This window comes from Coregonus clupeaformis, chromosome 26, assembly GCF_020615455.1.
Source record: "Coregonus clupeaformis isolate EN_2021a chromosome 26, ASM2061545v1, whole genome shotgun sequence".
Classification (NCBI taxonomy): Eukaryota; Metazoa; Chordata; class Actinopteri; order Salmoniformes; family Salmonidae; genus Coregonus; species Coregonus clupeaformis.
This window is the reverse complement of record NC_059217.1, coordinates 6,754,434-6,778,034: the sequence shown is the minus strand read 5'-3', so window position 1 is coordinate 6,778,034 and position 23,601 is coordinate 6,754,434. Positions and strand designations below refer to the sequence as shown.

The 23,601-nt window shown below is 43.6% G+C and overlaps 2 protein-coding genes across 7 annotated transcripts in view; one reads left to right on the top strand and one right to left on the bottom strand.

Annotated features, from left to right (window-relative positions):
- Positions 1-186: 186 nt before the first annotated feature.
- Positions 187-23,580, top strand: LOC121540137 (proteoglycan 4). Of its 2 annotated transcripts, XM_041848755.2 has the most exons (13): positions 187-349; positions 458-566; positions 2,800-2,916; positions 3,312-3,434; positions 5,870-5,950; positions 9,827-10,243; positions 10,505-11,398; positions 11,825-11,911; positions 17,339-17,475; positions 17,699-17,855; positions 18,848-18,955; positions 19,415-19,543; positions 22,928-23,580. In XM_041848755.2, the coding sequence occupies exons 2-13, from the start codon at positions 464-466 to the stop codon at positions 23,044-23,046; spliced, it is 2,472 nt and encodes an 823-aa protein (XP_041704689.2). In that variant the 5' UTR covers positions 187-349; positions 458-463; the 3' UTR covers positions 23,047-23,580. The 2 variants fall into 2 exon arrangements, with proteins under 2 accessions (XP_041704689.2, XP_041704690.2); XM_041848756.2 differs by lacking the exon at positions 5,870-5,950.
- The window catches only part of LOC121539805 (nucleoprotein TPR-like), a 42,742-nt gene continuing 42,235 nt past the window's right edge, over positions 23,095-23,601 (bottom strand). For all 5 annotated transcript variants that reach the window (XM_045207713.1, XM_045207712.1, XM_045207711.1 and 2 more), the window contains one exon: positions 23,095-23,421. In XM_045207713.1, the coding sequence (XP_045063648.1) occupies positions 23,369-23,421 (53 nt within the window). In that variant the 3' untranslated portion in view covers positions 23,095-23,368. The remainder of the gene's footprint in view (positions 23,422-23,601) is intronic.

The window sequence follows — 23,601 nt, the reverse complement described above, 5'->3', positions numbered from 1 at the left end:
TTCAGACTATTGAGTTAATTGAATACCCTTTTGCTGAACTTTTTTTGTTAGTGATATGTTTTGAAAGAAAAGTGTACACCAGTCTGTGATGTCATCTGACTTGCACAGTAAACACACGTGTGTGTTGGAGCAGTTCCAGTTCTTGTTCAAGGGGGGAAACGTGCAGTCTAGGGTTCTCTCCCTTCAGTGAGTAGGAGTCTCGTCTGCGAATCACTTGTGGGTTTTATTTGGACCAGATTCAGAATCCTTATCAGACACGAAACCGGCAGCCAGCCTCTCTCCCAGTCTTTATAAAAGCAGACACAGTGCAGGACTCAGCTAGATCTGGACAAAGGGGTACTCTTTCAAGGTACAATGAGACTTTTCACTCTCAAGTAATTGTTGTATATAGGTCATATGAATTATAATAGAATAGAAATGAATAGAATTGAGTTGTTTTTTTCTTCTCTCCTTTCAGTCTGATATGCTACTGCTCAGGTTGAAACAGAGGACACCTGTGACAATGACTCCATCAGTTTTCTCTGCTTTTCTGCTGGCTTGTGCTCTCCCATTCAATTATGCTCAGTGTGAGTATTTGTAATCACTGCGTATGTAAATTGCTTTGATTCAGCTCCTTATGTGTGGTGTTTCTGGGTTTTATTCTAAATTGTTTTAACGTCAGTTAGAGATAAAGATGCGTGTTGTCACTCTCTTTATTTAAATTACCATGAGTGTACTGAACTGCTTTCCGAGAAGGTATAACAGATTGTGTGTACTGCTTGACCACGCTCTGATTTCTATTTACTTATCAACAAATTATTAACTAGAGGCGGAAAAAGTGTATTCTGGCTCTATAATGTATGATTAAGCCATTATCTTGTCAGTGTGACACGTGAAAAGTAGTGCTGAGAAATTAACCAAAATTATTGAAGACATCGGTTAAATTATTTGAATTCCATTTTGTTCAGGTTTTTTCTGTGAGCTTGATGTGCAGTTTCTGTAGCGATAAATCAGATCAAGCCTGAACTGTGCGATGTAGTAGGGGTCTGTAGTTTCCAATAGGCCAATATTCTACATATACTGAACACAAATATAAACGCATCATGCAACAATATTAACGCTTTTACTGAGTTACAGTTCATATAAGGAAATCAGTCAATTGAAATAAATTCATTAGGCCCTAATCTATGGATTTAACATGACTGGGCAGGGGCGCAGCCATGGGTGGGCCTGGGAGCGCATAGGCCCACCCAGTTGGGAGCCAGGCCCACCCACTGTGGAGCCAGACCCAGCCAATCAGAGTTTTTATCCCACAAAAGGGCTTTATTACAGACAGAAATACTCCTCAGTTTCATCAGCTTTCCGGGTGGCTTGTCTCAGAATATCCCGCAGGTGAAGAACCCAGATGCGGTTACACGTGGTCTGTGGCTACACGTGGTCTGTGGTTGTGAGGCCGGTTTGGACGTACTGCCAAATTCTCTAAAACAACATTATTTGTCAACAGCTCTGGTGGACGTACCTGCAGTCAGCATGCCAATTGCATGCTCCCTCAAAACTTGAAACATCTGTGGCATTGTGTTGTGTGACAAAACTGCACATTTTAGAGTGGCCTTTTATTGTACCCAGCACAAGGTGCACCTGTGTAATGATCTTGCTTTTTAATCAGCTTCTTGATATACCACACCTGTCAGGTGGATGGATTATCTTGGCAAAGGAGAAATGCTCACTAACAGGGATGTAAACAAATTTGTGCACAACATTTGAGAGAAATACGTTTTTCTTTGTGTATGGAAAATTTCTGGGATCTTTTATTTCAGCTCATGAAACATGGGACCAATACTTTATATGTTGCTTTTATATTTTTGTTCAGGATAGTTTAGCGCAGAAAATGTGGTAATTACCTACAATGACCATAATCCATTGTGTGTGCCGCTTAAACTTGTCCGGTCTGTGCGGAGACTGAGAGAATAGAGAACATGGGATCGAGATGGATAGAAAGCAGTTGCTTTGCAAGCCTGAAGAATACATGATCTAGTGATTGATAGTTGGTATTCAGAGGTCATAAAAGTACTACTAAAATAATGATTTTGTTAGACAGCATATGCAGCAGCTCGATATGAGATGATGACTTGGAATTAAATAATAAAGTCATCAAATAAAACAAATATTTTATTAAAGTAAAGTAATGTGAATAAATGATGGGTAATAAGTGATAAACAGTAATGGGTAGTCACTAGCATCATGGGACTTTTATTAATAGTTGTACACTGTGTTGTTACAGCTTTCAACCCACATAATGCATAGCGCATTTAATGTTTAAAAAAATAAGAACATTTGAAACAGAAAATCGAAAACTGTGATCATTTTTTCAGAATCGAACCGAAACCGAACAGACCTCAAAAAGCACTAATCGCTCAGCACTAGTGACAAGTTAATGTGACAAATGTGACACGGCCTTATTGTTGAAATGATATTGATACTCTTGTAATAGCTGGTGACTTGTGACTGTCTCTTTGTGGATAAACAGTATCTCCATGACTGTGTGCTAGGCCAAGGTTTCCCAAACTAGGCCAAGGTTTCCCAAACTTGGTCATGGGCCCCCCCCCCACCCCCGGGTGCACGTTTTGGTTTTTGCCCTAGCACTACACAGCTGATTCAAATTATCAAAGCTTAATGATGAGTTGGTTATTTGAATCAGCTGTGTAGTGCTAGGGCAAAAACCAAACTGTGCATCCAGGGGCAGGACCGAGTTTGGGAAACCCTGTGCTAGGCTACTGAATGACACTAAATATACATTATGTTGTTGTCTTTTCTGTATAGCAAGCTGTAATGGGCGATGTGGAGGAGAGTATTACAGGGGTTACATGTGCCAGTGTGATTATGACTGTCTCACTCACGATGAGTGCTGTATGGACTACGAATCCCAGTGCACCACCAGTAAGGACTTTTCTTATATTTTTACTGTATTAGTGGTATCTGAGTTTCCCAAACTGGGTCTTGGGGACCCCTAGGGATGCACGTTTTGTTTTTTGTCCTAGCACTACACAGCTGATTCAAATAATCAAAGCGTGATGATGAGTTGATTATTTGAATCAGCTGTGTAGTGCTATGGCAAAAGCCAAAATGTGCACCCCTTGGGTCTGCAGTACAGAGTTTGGGAAACCCTGCATTATCATAAACAAAATGTACATCATAATGATCCATGAGAGTGTATGATGTGTAATTTATTCAGATGATAAAGACCCACATGTACATACAGGTATTATGCATGTGTTATAATAACATAACCAGGACTGGTGTGATAATGGATGTACTGTATGTCTGTGTACCAGGTGACGCGTGTAAAGGGCGGTGTGGTGAATCCTTTAAGAGGGGAAGGCTGTGTGACTGTGATCCTGACTGTGCACGGTACAACAAGTGCTGCCCAGATTACAACAGTCAGTGTGGCATAGAAGGTTAGTAAAATGTCAAAGACACCTAACATAGTCTTGTGAAGTAAAATCTTACAATGAAACCATGCAGTTTTTCTGCATATAACTTTTATTTATATAGTATTTCATGCAGGGGCGCAACTTTGGTTTTAGAAGTGAGAGAGACATCACTTTTTTTTTCAGTCGGATAAACACTCCAAACAGCCATATATACGATTGCTCGGAGGCATCCGGATGGTCCTAAAGCACACCGTTGCCTCGTTTTGTATCACATTCCAATTATAAAACTGGGGGGGACAAAAATGCAATTTCAGAATGTAGTGGGGACATGTCCCCAGTGAAAGTTGCACCCCTGATTTCATGTATGAAATAATATGTATGACATGAAACAATGTATGAAATAATGTCTAGTACATGATAGTATGACAAGAAAGATAGGGATGCTGGCACTATGCATGTACAGTGCATTCGGAAAGTATTCAGACCCCTTCTCTTTTTCCACATTTTGTTACGTTACAGCCTTATTCTAAATTTGATTAAATAACAAATGTACCTCATCAATCCACAGACAATACCCCATAATGACAAAGCGAAAACAGGTTTGTAGAAATTTTTGCAAATGTATTAAAAATTAAAAACAGAAATACATAACTATTCAGACCCTTTGCTAAGAGACTCGAAATTGAGCTCAGGTGCATCTTGTTTCCATTGATCATCCTTGAGATGTATCTACAACTTGATTGGAGTCCACCTCTGGTAAATTCAATTGATTGGACATGATTTGGAAAGGCACACACCTGTCTATATAAGGTTCCACAGTTGACAGTTTATGTCAGAGCAGAAACCAAGCCATGAGGTCGAAGGAATTGTCCGTAAAGCTCCGAGATAGGATTATGTCGAGGCACAGATCTGGGGAAGGGTACCAAAAAATGTCTGCAGCATTGACAGTCCCCAAGGACATAGTGGCCTCCATCATTCTTAAATGGAAGAAGTTTGGAACCACCAAGACTCTTCCTAGAGCTGGCCGCCTGGCCAATCTGAGCAATTGGGGGAGAAAAGCCTTGGTCAGGGAGGTGACCAAGAATCCGATGGTCACACTGACAAAGCTCCAGAGTTCCTCTGTGGAGATGGGAGAAGGACAACCGTCTCTGCAGCACTCCACCTATAAGGCCTTTATGTTAGAGTCACCAGACGAAAGCCACTCCTCAGTAAAAGGCACATGACAGCCTGCTTGGAGTTTGCCAAAAGGCACCTAAAGACTCGCAGACCATGAGAAACAAGATTCTCTGGTCTGATGAAACCAAGATTGAACTCTTTGGCCTGAATGCCAAGCGTCACGCCTGGAGGAAACCTGGCACAATCCCTACGGTGAAGCATGGTGATGGCAGCATCATGCCGTGGGGATGTTTTTCAGCGGCAGGGACTGGGAGACTAGTCAGGATCGAGGCAAAGATGAACAGAGCAAAGTACAGAGAGATCCTTGATGAAAACCTGCTCCAGAGCGCTAAGGACCTCAGACAGGGGCGAAGGATCACCTTCCAACAGGACAATGACCCTAAGCACACAGCCAAGACAACACAGGAGTGGCTTCGGGTCAAGTCTCTGAATGTCCTTGAGTGGCCCAGCCAGAGCCCGGACTTGAACTCAATCTAACATCTCCCCATCCAACCTGACAGAGCTTGAGAGGATCTACAGATAAAAATGGGAGATACTCCCCAAATAGTGGTGTACCAAGCTTGTAGCGTCATACCCAAGAAGACTTGCTGCCAAAGGTGCTTCAACAAAGTACTGAGTAAAGGGTCTGAATACTTATGTAAATGTGATATTTCCGGGGGGGGGGTTTGCAAATTTTTCTACAAACCTGTTTTTGCTTTGTCATTTTGGGGTATTGCGTGTAGATTGATGAGTGAAAAAAACAATTTAATCAATTTTAGAAAAGGCTGTAACCTAACAAAATGTGGAAAAAGTCAAGGGGTCTGAATACTTTCCGAAGTTACTGTAAATAGGCAAATACATTTTAAACTCATGCAGTAGCCTGCATCAGTTTGTTTTGACTATTTTCTCTTTTAATAATTATTACAGACAACACCAAAAAAACAGGCAGCACAGCAACACTGAAGACTAGCTCATGCAATAACATAAATGATGACTAACCAAAAGGTATAGTTTTGATTTAAATATAGGCATGCTGGCACTATGCATTCAGTATATTCATATAAATATGCATGCTAAAATGCAGAAGCCGTCAGTTCATCTTGACTATTTTCTGTTTTAGTTCAAGACCAGCCAGTACAACAACACTGAAGACTAGCTCATGCGATAACGTATTCGATAACAAACCAAAAGGTATATTTCATAAAGCAATAGTTATTATAAACAATAGATTTTAGATAGTTATTATAGGAAAAGTAGTTGCTTTTGGATACTTTGACTCATTTAGTACTTGATTGACACACCAGAGCCAGAACCAGAGCCTCCCCAGATCCAACCAACTGAGGAGCCAGAGTTGACTCCCAATCCACAGGAGGAACTAAGTGAAGGTCAGTACCTTCAAAACAACCTTACTGAGGAGATGGACAACCAACAGTTTAGCCTTAAATAAGAATGAAAATGGAATATTCACCAGTATTCACTCAGCCCAACATCTTCGAACACCAAAGTCAAAACATTCCCTGTAATAATAGTGTAATATTGTCTAACGAAAAACACAGATCTTTTTAACTTTTCTTGACCAATAAAGCACATGGTAGAGAGTGTGACTCCCGGATGTTTTGGATAGGCTGTCACACTGCTGCAGCTCTCTCAAGCTGTGACTTGAGCTGGAGCCCGGAGGCCAAGTCTCCCCAGATGTAGCAAGGAGCTCTGTGTCTGTCGCGGCCAAACCTGCCAAGAGAAACATGGGGAAATAATGTCATTATACACTGAACAAAAATATAAACGCAACATGCAACAGTTGCAATGATTTTACTGAGTTAGCGTTCATATAAGGAAATCAATCAATTGAAATCAATTAATTAGGCCTTAATCTATGGATTTCACATGACATCGACCCAGAGCATTTAGGATTTTCTGCCGGAATCACTGAATCACTGGACCTTAACACCGGATCATCACAACTAGCTAGCTGCAACCGAATGGATCACCACTTGTTCCAAAGCTAGCACCAGTTAGCCTTGAGCTAGCCTCGAGCCCATCTCCTGGCTATCCACCTCTCTGTCAACCGGACGGGACCGCCTAGTGTCGCCACGGAGCCCCGCCGATCCATCACGACCTGTCTGCCGACGTAATCGTCTGATGTGGTTTCAACAGGCTTCCCGTTGTGACGACCACGAAGATCCATCTGCTAGCACCGGCCTGCTAGCATGCGCAATCAACAGCCGTGCCTCCTGCTCGCCTGTGCTGTAGCAGCCTACGAACTGCTCCCGGACTTACCTATTGCTGTTCACTGGACCTTATGATCACTCAGCTACACATCTGATGCCCGCTGGACTGTTCCTTTACACGGTACCCCATCCTGTTTATCTGTTTAGCCTCAGCCCAAACTTTCGTCGTCATTACCAGTTGTTGTCTTAGCCCTCTCGAATAACACCTGTGATTGCGTTATGCCTCTCTCCCATGTCAATATGCCTTGCTGTTTGGGTTAGTTGTTATTGTACTATTTCACTGTAAAGCCCCCAGTCCCGCTCAACCTGCCTCAGATAGCTTCTTTATCCCACCCCCCATACACGCGGAGACCGGCTCAATCGGTACCTCCAGTGATGCTATCTCTTTCATCGTTACCCAATGCCTAGGTGTACCTCCACTGTACTCATATCCTTCCATATCCTTGTCTGTACATAATGCCCTGAATCTATTCTACAACGCCCGGAAATCTGCCCCATTTATGTACTCTGTACCCAACGCACTAGAAGACCAGTTCTTAAAGCCTTTAGCCATATACTTATTATATTCCTCCTCTGTTCCTCTGGTGATGTAGAGGTTAACCCAGGCCCTGTAACCCCCAGTATCACTCCTACTCCCCAGGCGCTATCAGTTGTTGACTTCTGTAACTGTAAAAGCCTTGGTTTCTTGCATGTTAACATCAGAAGCATCCTCCACAAGTTTGAGTTATTCACTGCTTTAGCACACTCTGCCAACCCTGATGTTCTAGCAGTGTCTGAATCCTGGCTTAGGAAGGCCACCAAAAATTCAGACATTTCCATCCCCAACAACAACATTTTCCATCTAGATAGAACTGCCAAAGGGGGCGGAGTTGCAATCTACTGTAGAGAGAGCCTGCAGAGCTCTATCATACTATCCAGGTCTGTACCCAAACAGTTTGAGCTTCTACTTCTAAAAATCCACCTTTCCAGAAATAAGTCTCTCACTTTTGCCGCTTGCTACAGACCCCCCTCAGCCCCTAGTTGTGCCCTGGACACCATATGTGAATTGCTTGCCCCCCATCTATCCTCAGAGTTCGTACTGCTTGGTGACCTAAACTGGGATATGCATAACACCCCGGCCGTCCTACAATCTAAACTAGATGCCCTCAATCTCACACAAATTATCAAGGAATCTACCAGGTACAACCCTAAATCCGTAAACATAGGCACCCTCATAGATATCATCCTGACTAATTTACCCTCTAAATACACCTCCACTGTCTTCAACCAGGATCTCAGCGATCACTGCCTCATTGCCTGCGTCCGTAATGGATCTGCGGTCAAACGACCACCCCTCATCACTGTCAAATGCTCCCTAAAACACTTTAGCGAGCAGGCCTTTCTAATTGACCTGGCCCGCGTATCCTGGATGGATATTGACCTCATTCCGTCAGTAGAGGATGCCTGGATGTTCTTCAAAAGTGCTTTCCTCTCCATCTTAAATAAGCATGCCCCATTCAAAAAATTCAGAACTAAGAACAGATATAGCCCCTGGTTCACCCCAGACTTGACTGCCCTTGACCAGCACAAAAACATCCTGTGGCGTACTGCATTAGCATCGAACAGCCCCCGCGATATGCAACTTTTCAGGGAAGTCAGGAACCAATATACACAATTAGTTAGGAAAGCAAAGGCTAGCTTTTTCAAACAGAAATTTGCATCCTGTAGCACTAACTCCAAAAAGTTTTGGGACACTGTAAAGGCCATGGAGAATAAAAGCACCTCCTCCCAGCTACCCACTGCACTGAGGCTAGGAAACACTGTCACTACCGATAAATCTACGATAATCGAGAATTTCTATAAGCATTTTGCTACGGCTGGCCATGCTTTCCACCTGGCTACCCCTACCCTGGCCACCAGCTCTGCACCCTCCGCTGCAACTTGCCCATGCCCCCCCCACTTCTCCTTCATCCAAATTCAGATAGCTGTTGTTCTGAAAGAGCTGCAAAATCAGGACCCCTACAAATCAACTGGGCTAGACAATCTGGACCCTTTCTTTCTAAAATTAGCCGCCGAAGTTGTAGCAACCCCTATTACTAGCCTGTTCAACTTCTCTTTCGTATCATCTGAGATCCCCAGAGATTGTTACAGACCTATATCCATCCTACCCTGCCTTTCGAAAGTATTTGAAGGCCAAGTTAACAAACAGATCACCGACCACTTCGAATCCCACCGTACCTTCTCCGCTATGCAATCTGGTTTCCGAGCTGGTCATGGGTGCACCTCAGCCACGCTCAAGGTCCTAAACGATATAATAACCGCGATTGATAAGACAGTACTGTGCAGTCGGCTTCATCGACCTGGTCAAGGCTTTTGACTGTCAATCACTGCATTCTTATTGGCAGACTAAATAGAAAACCAGTTAGTATCTGCTGTGACCACTATTTGCCTCATGCAGCGTGACACATCTCCTTCGCATAGAGTTGATCAGGCTGTTGATTGTGGCCTGTGGAATGTTGTCCCACTCCTTTTCAATGGCTGAGCGAAGTTGCTGGATATTGGTGGAAACTGGAACACGCTGTCGTACACGTCGATCCAGAGCATCCCAAACATACTCAATGGGTGACATGTCTGATAAGTATGCAGGCCATGGAAGATCTGGGACATTTTCAGCTTCCAGGAATTGTGTACAGATCCTTGCGACATGGGGCCGTGTATTCTCATACTGAAACATGAGGTGATGGCGGCAAATTAATGGCACGACAATGGGCCTCAGGATCTCGCCACGGTATCTGTGCATTCAAATTGCCATCGATAAAATGCAATTGTGTTCGTTGTCCATAGCTGATACGGTGGGCCGTATGGTTCAAGACATGCCAGGATGACCTAGAACATCAAGAACATCTCAGATAGAGTTGTATAATAATTACATATGCCCCATATAACTCAACTCCAGGAAATGAATTATACAGTTATTTCAATAAACTATTCAATTCATTTCCAGATTTAATGATTTTAATTTTACATACATTTTGCCCTTATTCCCTTCCACAGATGTGAAGGGTGAGACCTGGCCAGATCTTCCTGTTCCCTCTCCTGATACTGGGTCAGAGGATCCAGAGGCAAGCCCTAACTCAGAGGACCCTGAAGCTGGTCTGGTGGATCCAGAGGCAACTCCTAACCCAGATGACCCTGAAGCATCCCCTGCCCCAGAGAGCACAAGCGGGTCAGAGCTCTCTCCGACTGAGCCAGCCTCTTCAGACCCCTTAGACCCCTCGCTGGACACTACCCCCCCAACCACAGATATAGAGGATGACCCTGAGAAGGAAGCAATTTTAAAGGGGGACTACACACCCTTCCCTGAGGGATTGGCTACAGAGGCAACACCAGGCTCAGAAGGGACTCCACCAGCAGCCAACCCCAACCCCTCCACTGCCGAACCAGCCAACGAGACCCCCACTGAGGCAACAGGTAACAAATTAAATTCAATCTTTATTGTCCTAACAGGGAAATTAATTGTGCTGTTAGGAGCTTACAGTTGATATGTATACCATTATACCTGGGCACAGAGCGGGAAATGATAGCCAAGCCATCTCTCACATACCAACATCAATGAGATAGTCCTATCTCACTGTTCCTAGAAATTGCATTTGACAAGATGTTTCACAATCTACTTTGAGTCATCTGGATTCAAATCAAATCTAACACTGACCCAAATCTCATGTTTTCCAGACTCCAGTGATCCTGAGGGACAGCCTGATTCCAGCAGCAGCCCGTCTGCAGCCGACCCAACTCCCCCTGGATCCTCCTCTGAGCCCACCCCCGCCTCCCCAGTCGCCCTCCAGCCCTCCGACCAGGCCTCTCCGAGCTCAGAGCCCCAGCCTGGGCCTACTCCTACAGAGGACACCCCTGAACTCCTACCTGAAGGACAGAGTGAATTGGACCCTGAAGGTCAGGAGGCAGAATCTGAGAACACACTGCCAGAGGAATCCGAACCCACACCCTCAAACGTAGAGAATGCTGCCACCACCCCAGCCTCCACGCCAGCCTTTGACCCGGCTTCCATCCCAGTTTCTACCAGCCCCACACAGGGCACACCCTCAGTCCCAGAGGATCCTGAGACTACCCCTGCCTCTCCAGACAGCACCACCCCCTCCACCAAGCCTGACCAGACACCCAGTGCCCCTGAAGGAGCTACCCCAAGCTCAGATCAGGACAGCCCCAAGGAGGATGCCCCAACAACCACCCCCTCAGACCCACAGGATCCCAATGTGGCCTCTGAGCCACCAGCGTCTGAGAGTGGTTCTGAGTCTAAACCTGGTAGAGGGGACACCCCAGATAGTTTTAATGACAACAGTGTCCCCCAGACTGGAGATCTGGCTACGCGTCCCACCACAGACCCAGCGGGACAAGAGGAAGGAGATGAGGCAGCACCAGAGGAGACCACCAGCAACTCCATGAAGCTCACTCCTTTCCCCACCACCAAACCCACCCAAAACAAACACACAGAGAAAACCAAGCCCAGTAAACCCACAGAGAAACCCAAGCCCAAATCCACACAGCCAAGCACCTTCACGGATATCAACCAAGCTCTGGGCACAGACAACACCAGGGACTACCAAGCAGGTAAGCTTAACCATGTTGGACCTTGCTTTGCCTTACTTTAATTATATTGCAAAGAAACTCAATCAAAGTGGTAGAGCACTAATTACCAATGGTAAAAGCTATTATTGGGTAGATTCGCCAGCCTCTACTTTTCTTATAGGTAGCACTGAGTTTTATTACTTCTCTTGGATGAAAAGAGCTTCCTCCTGCCAAGTGTAGCTGCACTATATTAACTGTCAAAGGTGACAGTTTTCCCAGAGCCTAACAAGTCTGTTTGGAAAAAAGTACTCCTTCACAGAGCAAACAAACAGTTGACATTAAGTAGTGTGTGCTGTGCAGTAACAGTTCTTGGGAGAAATGGTCCTGATTCACTTAACACGTTCTCCATGTTGTTTTTCTTATTAGTCCTCACATGTGGCTCCTTTTAAATGTGGCTTTTTCCTCCAGATGAACACAATGACACCAACATCTGCAGCGGTCGTCCTGTCGGCGCGATCACTACGCTGAGGAACGGGACCGTAGTGGTTTTCAGAGGTCAGTACCAGACCAAATCAAATCAAAATCAAATCACATTTTATTTGTCACATTTGCCGAAGACCGTAACCAACAATGCAGTTTTAAGAAAAAATTAAAAAATGATAATAAAATAACAATAACGAGGCTATATACAGGGGGTAAAATGACTATGCATAGATAATAAACAGCGAGTAGCAGCAGCGTAATTAAAAATAAATAAATAAATATATAGAGTGGGGGAAAAAAGTATTTAGTCAGCCACCAATTGTGCAAGTTCTCCCACTTAAAAAGATGAGAGGCCTGTAATTTTCATCATAGGTACACGTAAACTATGACAGACAAAATGAGAAAAAATAATCCAGAAAATCACATTGTAGGATTTTTAATGAATTTATTTGCAAATTATGGTGGAAAATAAGTATTTGGTCAATAACAAAAGTTTCTCAATACTTTGTTATATACCCTTTGTTGGCAATGACACAGGTCAAACGTTTTCTGTAAGTTTTCACAAGGTTTTCACACACTGTTGCTGGTATTTTGGCCCATTCCTCCATGCAGATCTCCTCTAGAGCAGTGATGTTTTGGGGCTGTCGCTGGGCAACACGGACTTTCAACTCCCTCCAAAGATTTTCTATGGGGTTGAGATCTGGAAACTGGCTAGGCCACTCCAGGACCTTGAAATGCTTCTTACGAAGCCACTCCTTCGTTGCCCGGGCGGTGTGTTTGGGATCATTGTCATGCTGAAAGACCCAGTTACGTTTCATCTTCAATGCCCTTGCTGATGGAAGGAGGTTTTCACTCAAAATCTCACAATACATGGCCCATTCATTCTTTCCTTTACACGGATCAGTCGTCCTGGTCCCTTTGCAGAAAAACAGCCCCAAAGCATGATGTTTCCACCCCCATGCTTCACAGTAGGTATGGTGTTCTTTGGATGCAACTCAGCATTCTTTGTCCTCCACATCTGACCATATGACATTCTCCCAATCCTCTTCTGGATCATCCAAATGCACTCTAGCAAACTTCAGACGGGCCTGGACATGTACTGGCTTAAGCAGGGGGACACGTCTGCACTGCAGGATTTGAGTCCCTGGCGGCGTAGTGTGTTACTGATGGTAGGCTTTGTTACTTTGGTCCCAGCTCTCTGCAGGTCATTCACTAGGTCCCCCCGTGTGGTTCTGGGATTTTTGCTCACCGTTCTTGTGATCATTTTGACCCCACGGAGCCCCTGATCGAGGGAGATTATCAGTGGTCTTGTATGTCTTCCATTTCCTAATAATTGCTCCCACAGTTGATTTCTTCAAACCAAGCTGCTTACCTATTGCAGATTCAGTCTTCCCAGCCTGGTGCAGGTCTACAATTGTGTTTCTGGTGTCCTTTGACAGCTCTTTGGTCTTGGCCATAGTGGAGTTTGGAGTGTGACTGTTTGAGGTTGTGGACAGGTGTCTTTTATACTGATAACAAGTTCAAACAGGTGCCATTAATACAGGTAACGAGTGGAGGACAGAGGAGCCTCTTAAAGAAGAAGTTACAGGTCTGTGAGAGCCAGAAATCTTGCTTGTTTGTAGGTGACCAAATACTTATTTTCCACCATAATTTGCAAATAAATTCATTAAAAATCCTACAATGTGATTTTCTGGATATTTTTTCCTCAATTTGTCTGTCATAGTTGACGTGTACCTATGATGAAAATTACAGGCCTCTCTCATCTTTTTAAGTGGGAGAACTTGCACAATTGGTGGCTGACTAAATACTTTTTTTCCCCACTGTATATATACAGCTGCGGAAAAAATTAAGAGACCACTGCAAAAGGATCAGTTTCTCTGGTTTTACTATTTATAGGTATGTGTTTGGGTAAAAATAACATTTTTGTTTTATTCTATAAACTACTGACAACATTTCTCCCAAATTCCAAATAATAATATTGTCATTTAGAGCATTTATTTGCAGAAAATAACAACTGGTCAAAATAACAGAAAAGATGCAGTGTTGTCAGACCTCGAATAATGCAAAGAAAATAAGTTCATGATCATTTTTAAACAACACAATAGTAATGTTTTAACTTAGGAAGAGTTCAGAAATCAATATGTGGTGGAATAACACTAATTTTTAATCACAGCTTTCATGCTTCTTGGCATGCTCTCCACCACATGCTGGGTGACTTTATGCCACTCCTGGCGCAAAGATTCAAGCAGCTCGGCTTTCTTTGATGGCTTGTGACCATCCATCTTCCTCTTCATCACATTCCAGAAGTTTTCAATGAGGTTCAGGTCTGGAGATTGGGCTGGCCATGACAGGGTCTTGATCTGGTGGTCCTCCATCCACACCTTGATTGACCTGGCTGTGTGGCATGGCACATTGTCCTGCTGGAAAAACCAATCCTCAGAGTTGGGGAACAATGTCAGAGCAAAAGGAAGCAAGTTTTCTTCCAGGACAACCTTGTACGTGGCTTGATTCATGCGTCCTTCACAAAGACAAATCTGCCCGATTCCAGCCTAGCTGAAGCACCCCCAGATCAACACCGATCCTCCACCAAATTTCACACTGGGTGCGAGACACTGTGGCTTGTAGGCCTCTCCAGGTCTCCGTCTAACCATTAGACGACCAGGTATTGGGCAAAGCTCAAAATTGGACTCATCAGAGAAGCTGACCTTACTCCAGTTCTCTACGGTCCAATCCTTATGGTCTTTTGCAAACCTCAGCCTGGCTCTTCTTTGCTTCTCATTGATGAAGGGCTTTTTTCTAGCTTTGCACGACTTCAGCCCTGCCCCTAGGAGCCTGTTTCGAACCGTCCTTGCCGTGCACTTCACCCCAGCTGCCGTTTGCCATTCTTTTTGTAGGTCACTTGATGTCATCCTACGGTTGTTGAGTGACATCCGAATGAGTTGGCAGTCATCCCGGTCAGTAGAGAGTATTTTTCGCCCTCTGCCGGTCTGTAGCTTTGTTGTCCCCAATGTCTGCTGCTTGACCTTGTTCTTATGAACCGCCATCTTTGAAATTTTAAGGATGGAAGCAACCTGACGCTCACTGTATCCCTCTGCCAGTAAAGCCAGAATGGAACCCTTCTTTTCCTCACTCAAAACTTTCTTTTCAACTCTTTTGGCATGGTCAATAGTTATTTTTTGATTAATATTACTTTTGAGGTACTATTAGCACTGTTTTTGCCATCCAGCTGGTCCTATTGCAAGAGGATAGTGATGACCACAGCAGTGGTTTTTATACATTTTCCCTTGTTAAATAAGGTTTGGTTCATGTGATCACCTAATCAGTAACTAATTTAGTAGAATGAGGTGTGCCTGTGTTGGAATTCAACAGACACTGGAATGGAATGGCTGTCATACATGTAGAGATGCTGATTTAAGAAACATTTGCAGTGGTCTCTTAATTTTTTCCAGAGCTGTATATATAAGGGGGGACAATGCAAATAGTCCAGGTAGCCATTTGATTAGCTGTTCAGCAGTCTTATGGCTTGTGGGTAGAAGCTGTTAAGAAGCCTTTTGGACCTAGACTTGGCACTCCGGTACTGCTTGACGTGCGGTAGCAGATAGAACAGTCTGACTAGGGTGGCTGGAGTCTTTGGCAATTTTTAGGGCCTTCCTCTGACACCGCCGGGTAAAGAGGTCCTGAATGGCATGAAGCTTAGCCCCACTGATATACTGGGCCGTACGCACTACCCTCTGTAGCGCCTTGCGGTCTGAGGTCGAGCAGTTGCCATACCAGGCGGTGATGCAACCAGTCAGGATGCTCTCGATGGTGCAGCTGTATAACCTTATGAAGATCTGAGGACCCATGCCAAATCTTTTCAGTCTCCTGAGGGGGAATAGGCGTTGTCGTGCCCTCTTCACGACTGTCTTGGTGTGTTTGATGATAATGGGGGCGTGCTCGGCCCTCCTTTTCCTGTAGTCCACGATCAGCTCCTTTGTCTTGATCACGTTGAGGGAGAGGTTGTTGTCCTGGCACCACACCTCCCTATAGGCTGTCTCATCGTTGTCGGTGATCAGGCCTACCACCGTTGTGTCATCGGCAAACTTAATAATGGTGTTCGAGTCGTGCTTGGCCATGCAGTCATGGGTGAACAGGGAGTACAGGAGGGGACTAAGCATGCACCCCTGAGGGGCCCCCGTGTTGAGGATCAGCGTGGCAGATGTTTTGTTGCCTACTCTTACCACCTGGGGGCGGCCCGTCAGGAAGTCCAGGATCCAGTTGCAGAGGGAGGTGTTTAGTCCCAGGGTCCTTAGCTTAGTGATGAGCTTTGAGGGCACTATGGTGTTGAATGCTGAGCTGTAGTCAATGAACAGCATTATCACGTAGGTGTTCCTTTCGTCCAGGTGGTAAAGGGCAGTGTGGAGCGCAATAGAGATTGTGTCATCTGTGAATCTGTTGGGGCGGTATACGAATTGGAGTGGGTCTAGGTTTCTGGGATGATGGAGTTGATGTGAGCCATGACCAGCCTTTCAAAGCACTTCATGGCTACAGACGTGAGCGCTACGGGTCGGTAGTCATTTAGGTAGGTTACCTTGGTGTTCTTGGGCACATGGACTATGGTGATCTGCTTGAAACATGTAGGTATTACAGACTTGGTCAGGGACAGGTTGAAAATGTCAGTGAAGACACTTGCCAGTTGGTCAGCGCATGCTCTGAGTACACATCCTGGTTATCCGTCCGACCCTGCTGCCTTGTGAATGTTGACCTGTTTAAAGGTCTTACTCACATCGGCTACGGAAAGCGTGAACGACTTGGTGTAGATAGTTATATAAGTCTATGTGCCAGACACACCAGATGTTGGGTTTGCCCTCCCAGACTGCACCCTGTCTGTCTGCCTTTGAATGTTCAATGCCGCAGCGATATTGTGAGTGGACTGTCCTTCAGCTCTTATTTGCTTTCTATAGATGTGACAGTTTGATTGTTTTTCAAACCCAAGAGAACCCCAACCATTTTCTAAATTGAGACATGAGGGTAAAGAGAGTTAACTACAGTTTATTAAAACAACACCCTGTATTAAATTCAAATCTGGACTTTGAAGCCAGTTCCTTAGCACTGCTGATTTCCACTCTTCCCCTCTAATGAAGGACTGATTTAGACCTGGGACACCAGGTGGGTGCAATTAATTATCAGGTAGAACAGAAAACTATCATTACTCCGGGCCTCCAGGCTCTGAATTTTATACCCCTAATATAGACTATAGAGCAGGGGTATTCAACTCTTACCCTACAAGGTCTGGAGCCTGCTGTTTTTCTGTTCTACCTGATAATGAATTGCACACACCTGGTGTCCCAGGTCTAAATCAGTCCCTGATTAAAGGGGAGCAATGAAACAATACAGTGGAACTGGCGTCGAGGTCCAGGGTTGAGTTTGAAGGCTAAAGAGGATACATTGAGGATGAAAAGTGATTTAAGACTAGATGTAGATGTAAGTACCATAATACCAGTGTTGCTTCCCTTGTAGGACACTATTTCTGGGTCATGGATAGTAACAGGATGCCTGGACCTGCCCATGGGATAACAGACGTGTGGGGCGTCCCTTCTCCCATCGACACCGTCTTCACCCGCTGCAACTGCCAGGGCAAGACATACTTCTTCAAGGTACAGCACACCTTCTGTGTAACATTAAACATAAGCTACCCAAAGGAAATGGCAGAATTTCCATTCTCAGTCACACTTCAAGTCAGTGCCATCTGTTCAATAGGCCTAAAATGTGACTATCCTAAGCCTATTGTGTGCTATAAGACTTCTATACTACATTAAGTGGAGGTGATAGACAGAAACATATTGTTTATTTATTTGTGTGCTGTCCCCTCTGCTGCAGGGTGCTAACTACTGGAGGTTTGAGAACGGCATGATGGACATGGGCTACCCCAAGCTGATCAGGGTGGGCTTCAATGGGCTGCAAGGTCAGATCACGGCTGCCCTGTCTGTGCCTGAGTACCGCAAGAGGAAAGAGTCTGTCTACTTCTTCAAGAGAGGTGACTGATCTATATAGCCAAACTACTTCAGTGGAGGCTGCTGAGGGGAGGACGGCTCATAATAATCAGCCAATCAGCATTCAGGGCTCGAATCACACAGTTTATAAGTGACATTATAAACTGGGTGGTTCGAGCCCTGAATGCTGATTGGCTGACAGCCATGGTATATCAAACCGTATACCACGGGTATGACCTTGGTAACCATTTTATAATCGCAATAAGGCACCTCGGGGGTTTGTGGTATATGGTCAATATACCATGGCTAAGGGCTGTATCCAGGCACTCCGCGTTGCGTAGTGCATAAGAACAGCCCTTAGCCATGGTATATTGGCCATATACCACACCCCCTCAGACCTTATTGCTTAATTATACCATGGCATTGTTGGATACTCGTTTCTGATTGGCTTGAAGGGCATTCTAGAGCGTGCATTATTTCAGTATTACGCACGGTATATCAGCGCGGTAGAATTCAATGGCTATAGTTCATTCTTACATGTTCTATGTTTGAGCTGCTTTTGAAAGCAAAAGTCAAATTGAAATTATTATTAGCATTGTTGAATTCAATTTTTGGTTTGGTTAGATAAACTAGCAAATCTGTTTGTTTGGTTACCAAGGCAACTACTGTAGTAAACTTGCTAGCTACTTCAGTGGATGTTAAACACATTTATACCTGCAAATGAACACATTTCTAGCAGCAAATGTGTTAAATTATAGCCATGGTTTAAAAGGGATAATCAACTCAGGCCTCTGTGTTCTCCGGAAAATAATGCAACTCTGTGGAAGGTAAGTTCACTCCTTCCACATCGTTCATTAACCCCTGATATGCTCTGTTTAATAAATACATGGGATGATTTTTTATTGCTAAAGCCAGTGATAACAGATTTACTTAGGTTTCTACCATCTCTGGTAAAGCATAACATTAACAAGCATGCTCATGCCATCTGTAGTATCCTGAGTTAGCATGTGTGATATCTGTATGATTGTCTATTCAGGAGGCTTGGTGCAGAAGTATTCCTACCAGTCTGGCACCAGCCCTACATGTGGCAGGAAGGTCCACTACTCTGCTTATACCGTACAAAACCGCTTTGCCAGACAAGCAGGTAACGAGCCGCCTACATTTTGACCTTTTCAGTCCTTTCACTGAACATTTTGTCAGACTGAGGTAGTGGTGAAAACCTGAAAAACTTGTCAGGTTTTAGGTAAGGTTATATTTGAGTTGAGCCACATTTTGTTATCTATAAAGATGTGTCACAGAGAGAGAGATCCTACTCGGAGATGAAAGACTGAGAAAGAGGAGGGAAAAAGGTACACTATGTTAACAGGTCATTCAGGGACATCAAACAGAACACAGATTGTGTGGGTGCAGAATCAGATTGTAGTGGTGTCACAACAACAATGTTTTTTTAATGAGTCACTAAAAGTAAACGGACAGACTGCAATGACGCACAATTCAGTCCATGACATTTTACTCTAACAATCAGACTCCTAGACCATAAACTCTTCATTTCAAATATCACACCATCGTCAGTCTCTAAACTGAACTGTGTCTCTCCTCTCAGTGTCTCTGCTGGGACAGGAGATCAACATCCGTCTGACCTGGAGAGGATTCCCCTCCACCGTGACCTCCGCCGTGTCCATCCCCACCTCCAGGAAACCTGAGGGATACAACTACTACCTCCTCTCACGCTGTAAGTATTTAGCCTAGACACAAAATCATTGTATTTTTTTAAAGATATATTTTTAAAAATAAACAATACATAACATACACATACAAACGACAGCATCATACAAACATCAACTACATCACACCTTCCAAGACCCACTAGCACACTCCCCCATCTCCAGTGCCGCATCACTTTATGCCACATGGCCTCAAACTGTACCATTTTGTTTCTCTCTGTAGCCCACGCACTTTACATTTTTTTATAATAAATCATTTCACCTTTCCATTGCGTTAATGACGGAGGATTGGTTGATTTCCAGTTTAAGTATACCTTTTTTTAAAGATGTTTGACGAGAAAAGTATCGTCCAACCCATCGGGTGTCTCACTGCACCCTCCTATGCCCTGTCTTGAAATATGCAGACAAAAGGATTAAAAGTACATTTACATTGTAATACTTCTGACAGCAAACTTTGGACTTTATAACATTCCCAGAAGGCATGGATTATTGAGTTGTTATTCGTTTTACACTTCAGGCATGACTGCCGTTGTGCTGTAGAATGTGAATTTTGTCTCTTGTATAATACATTCTATACATTCATTTATACTGGATTAAATGTACATTTTCATTAACTGTAATCTCGTTAGTTATGTTCCAACATTCCCTCCATCCAAAAAAAAATCTTATTATCAAGTCATTTACAGTTTCTATGCCTTTAGTTTTCCATGTGGACCAATTTATCGGTGAATTCTGAAAAGCTATCCAAGGATTGTTCCATAAGGTTGTGTTTTTAGGGAGTTATATTGGTTCTTGTAGAATACGTTTCATTTTCTTCCATATTGTTATAGTGTTCTTAAATATGAAGTTAATGTTCATAGCTTTATCATTTGAAAATAGATGAGCATGTGCATAATCAAATCAAATGTTATGTCACGTGCGCCAAATATAACAGGTGTAGACTTTACTGTGAAATGCTTACTTACAAGCCCTTAACCAACAATGCAGTTGAGAAAAATAAGAGTTAAGAAAATATTTACTAAATAAACTTCAGTTTAAAAAAGTTACACAATAACGAGACTATATACAGGGGGTACCATTACCGAGTCAATGTGCGGGGGTACAGGTTATTCGAGGTAATTGAGGTAATACAGTGAGGGAAAAAAGTATTTGATCCCCTGCTGATTTTGTATGTTTGCCCACTGACAAAGAAATGATCAGTCTATAATTTTAATGGTAGGTTTATTTGAACAGTGAGAGACAGAATAACAACAACAAAAATCCAGAAAAACACATGTCAAAAATGTTATAAATTGATTTGCATTTTAATGAGGGAAATAAGTATTTCACCCCCTCTCAATCAGAAAGACTTCTGGCTCCCAGGTGTCTTTTATACAGGTAACGAGCTGAGATTAGGAGCACACTCTTAAAGGGAGTGCTCCTAATCTGTTTGTTACCTGTATAAAAGACACCTGTCCACAGAAGCAATCAAAAAATCAGATTCCAAGACCAAAGAGCTCTCCAAGGATGTCAGGGACAGGATTGTAGACCTACACAAGGCTGGAATGGGCTACAAGACCATCGCCAAGCAGTTTGGTGAGAAGGTGACAACAGTTGGTGCGATTATTCGCAAATGGAAGAAACACAAAAGAACTGTCAATCTCCCTTGGCCTGGGGCTCCATGCAAGATCTTACCTCGTGGAGTTGCAATGATCATGAGAACGGTGAGGAATCAGCCCAGAACTACACGGGAGGATCTTGTCAATGATCAAGGCAGCTGGGACCATAGTCACCAAGAAAACAATTGGTAACACACTATGCCGTGAAGGACTGAAATCCTGCAGCGCCCGCAAGGTCCCCCTGCTCAAGAAAGCACATATACATGCCCGTCTGAAGTTTGCCAATGAACATCTAAATGATTCAGAGGAGAACTGGGTGAAAGTGTTGTGGTCAGATGAGACCAAACTGGAGCTCTTTGGCATCAACTCAACTCGCTGTGTTTGGAGGAGGAATGCTGCCTATGACCCCAAGAACACCATCCCCACCGTCAAACATGGAGGTGGACACATTATGCTTTGGGGGTGTTTTTCTGCTAAGGGGACAGGACAACTTCACCGCATCAAAGGGACGATGGACGGGGCCATGTACCATCAAATCTTGGGTGAGAACCTCCTTCCCTCAGCCAGGGCATTGAAAATGGGTCGTGGATGGGTATTCCAGCATGACAATGACCAAAAACACACGGCCAAGGCAACAAAGGAGTGGCTTAAGAAGAAGCACATTAAGGTCCTGGAGTGTCCTAGCCAGTCTCCAGACCTTAATCCCATAGAAAATCTGTGGAGGGAGCTGAAGGTTCGAGTTGCCAAACGTGTGTGCAAACCTGGTGGCCAACTACAAGAAATGTCTGACCTCTGTGATTGTCAACAAGGGTTTTGCCACCAAGTACTAAGTCATGTTTTGCAGAGGGGTTAAATACTTATTTCCCTCATTAAAATGCAAATCAATTTATAACATTTCTGACATGCGTTTTTCTGGATTTTGTTGTTGTTATTCTGTCTCTCACTGTTCAAATAAACCTACCATTAAAATTATAGACTGATAATTTCTTTGTCAGTGGGCAAACGTACAAAATCAGCAGGGGATCAAATACCTTTTTCCCTCACTGTATATAAAGATAACTTTATTCCATTACTGAATATGAAAACAAATGTAAATAAATGGAACAATCTTCCCATAAATCTTACAGGTAGAATAACTCTACCAAATCAGAGCCTGTAGCTTTGAGGATTTTAATTCAATGTCGCTACTTTAGCTTGTTCTTTTAAGACTAGTTTGCAGGAAAACCCTGCACTGGTCTGGCTGCTGTAAAAATCCATTCCTAGACTAGACCTTACACACAGTCATATCTGACACATCAGAGCACCATGTGGATCATAAAGCTGCATTTAGACAGGCAGCTCAATTCTGATATTTATTATTCCTTAATTGGTCTTTTGACCAATCAGATCTGAAAAAGATCTGATTTTATTGGTCAAAATAATTGTCTGCCTGCCTAAATGGAGCAAGAGGAAGGGGATGGTGGAGTAAAGATGATTGGTCTGCTGGTACAGCATGGTTAGGTCCTGATCTCGTCCTAGGAGGTCGTCAACAGCAGCCAACCTTCCTTACTCTATGAGTACGGAGGTGCTTCTGTCCGTCTGTTCATTGTCACTAAAGAAACAAAACATGAGGCTCAGGGTCTGCTGTGGCCAATTAAGAGGCCTTCCACAAGTGATGTTTTTCTGACAAAACATGGTTGGTGGTTTTCTGTCAGTTATATATTTTGCATGGTTCAAGTCAAAACAAGTCAACTCTGCAATGACATCAAGTGAGCCCATATTTTCCTCACATCCCTCTCCCCTCTTGTCTTTCAGCCAAATACTACAACGTCAATATGGGAGATGAGCGGCCTTTCATAGCTACTCCTCCAGTGAGCACCGCTCCCCAGAAGAACTCAGCCAAATACTTTTTAAACTGTCCAAAGGAAGTCTGAGAAAAAACAGCCAGGACAATCAAAAACAGATTGGGTCACACAAACACACTATTCTCACAGATCGCAAACTTTATTATTCATAAAACCAACAAAACAATGCTTTAGCAAGGACTCAGCTTACAAACTTTAAGTACAAAAAAATATGATTAATCAACTTTAATGAAATGATCAGGTGATCCATCATGACTAGAACCGATTCTAAAACGCAATATGTCATTTTGATTTATGGTGACCGCGGGTGTTCTCTTTGGAACCATGGTGACCAATCTTGTAGCGCCATGGAGACAGGAATTATGTCGGGGCAGGAGCTCTGATTGGTTGTTTATCTGGCGAATCTCCTCCCAGTCCCAGTTACACCCCGTGATGGCAATGTACCTGTTTCCCATCAAAAGACACATACTGATGAGACAAAGGTCTGCTTTACCAATGTAAAAACAATCACATAATGTATAATGTATAATGCAAAGACAATGCTAATGTAACAATTTTACATTAAATGTTTTATCTTCTGACTTAAAATTGCTTCAACATCAACAATGGATCTGGACATGGTTT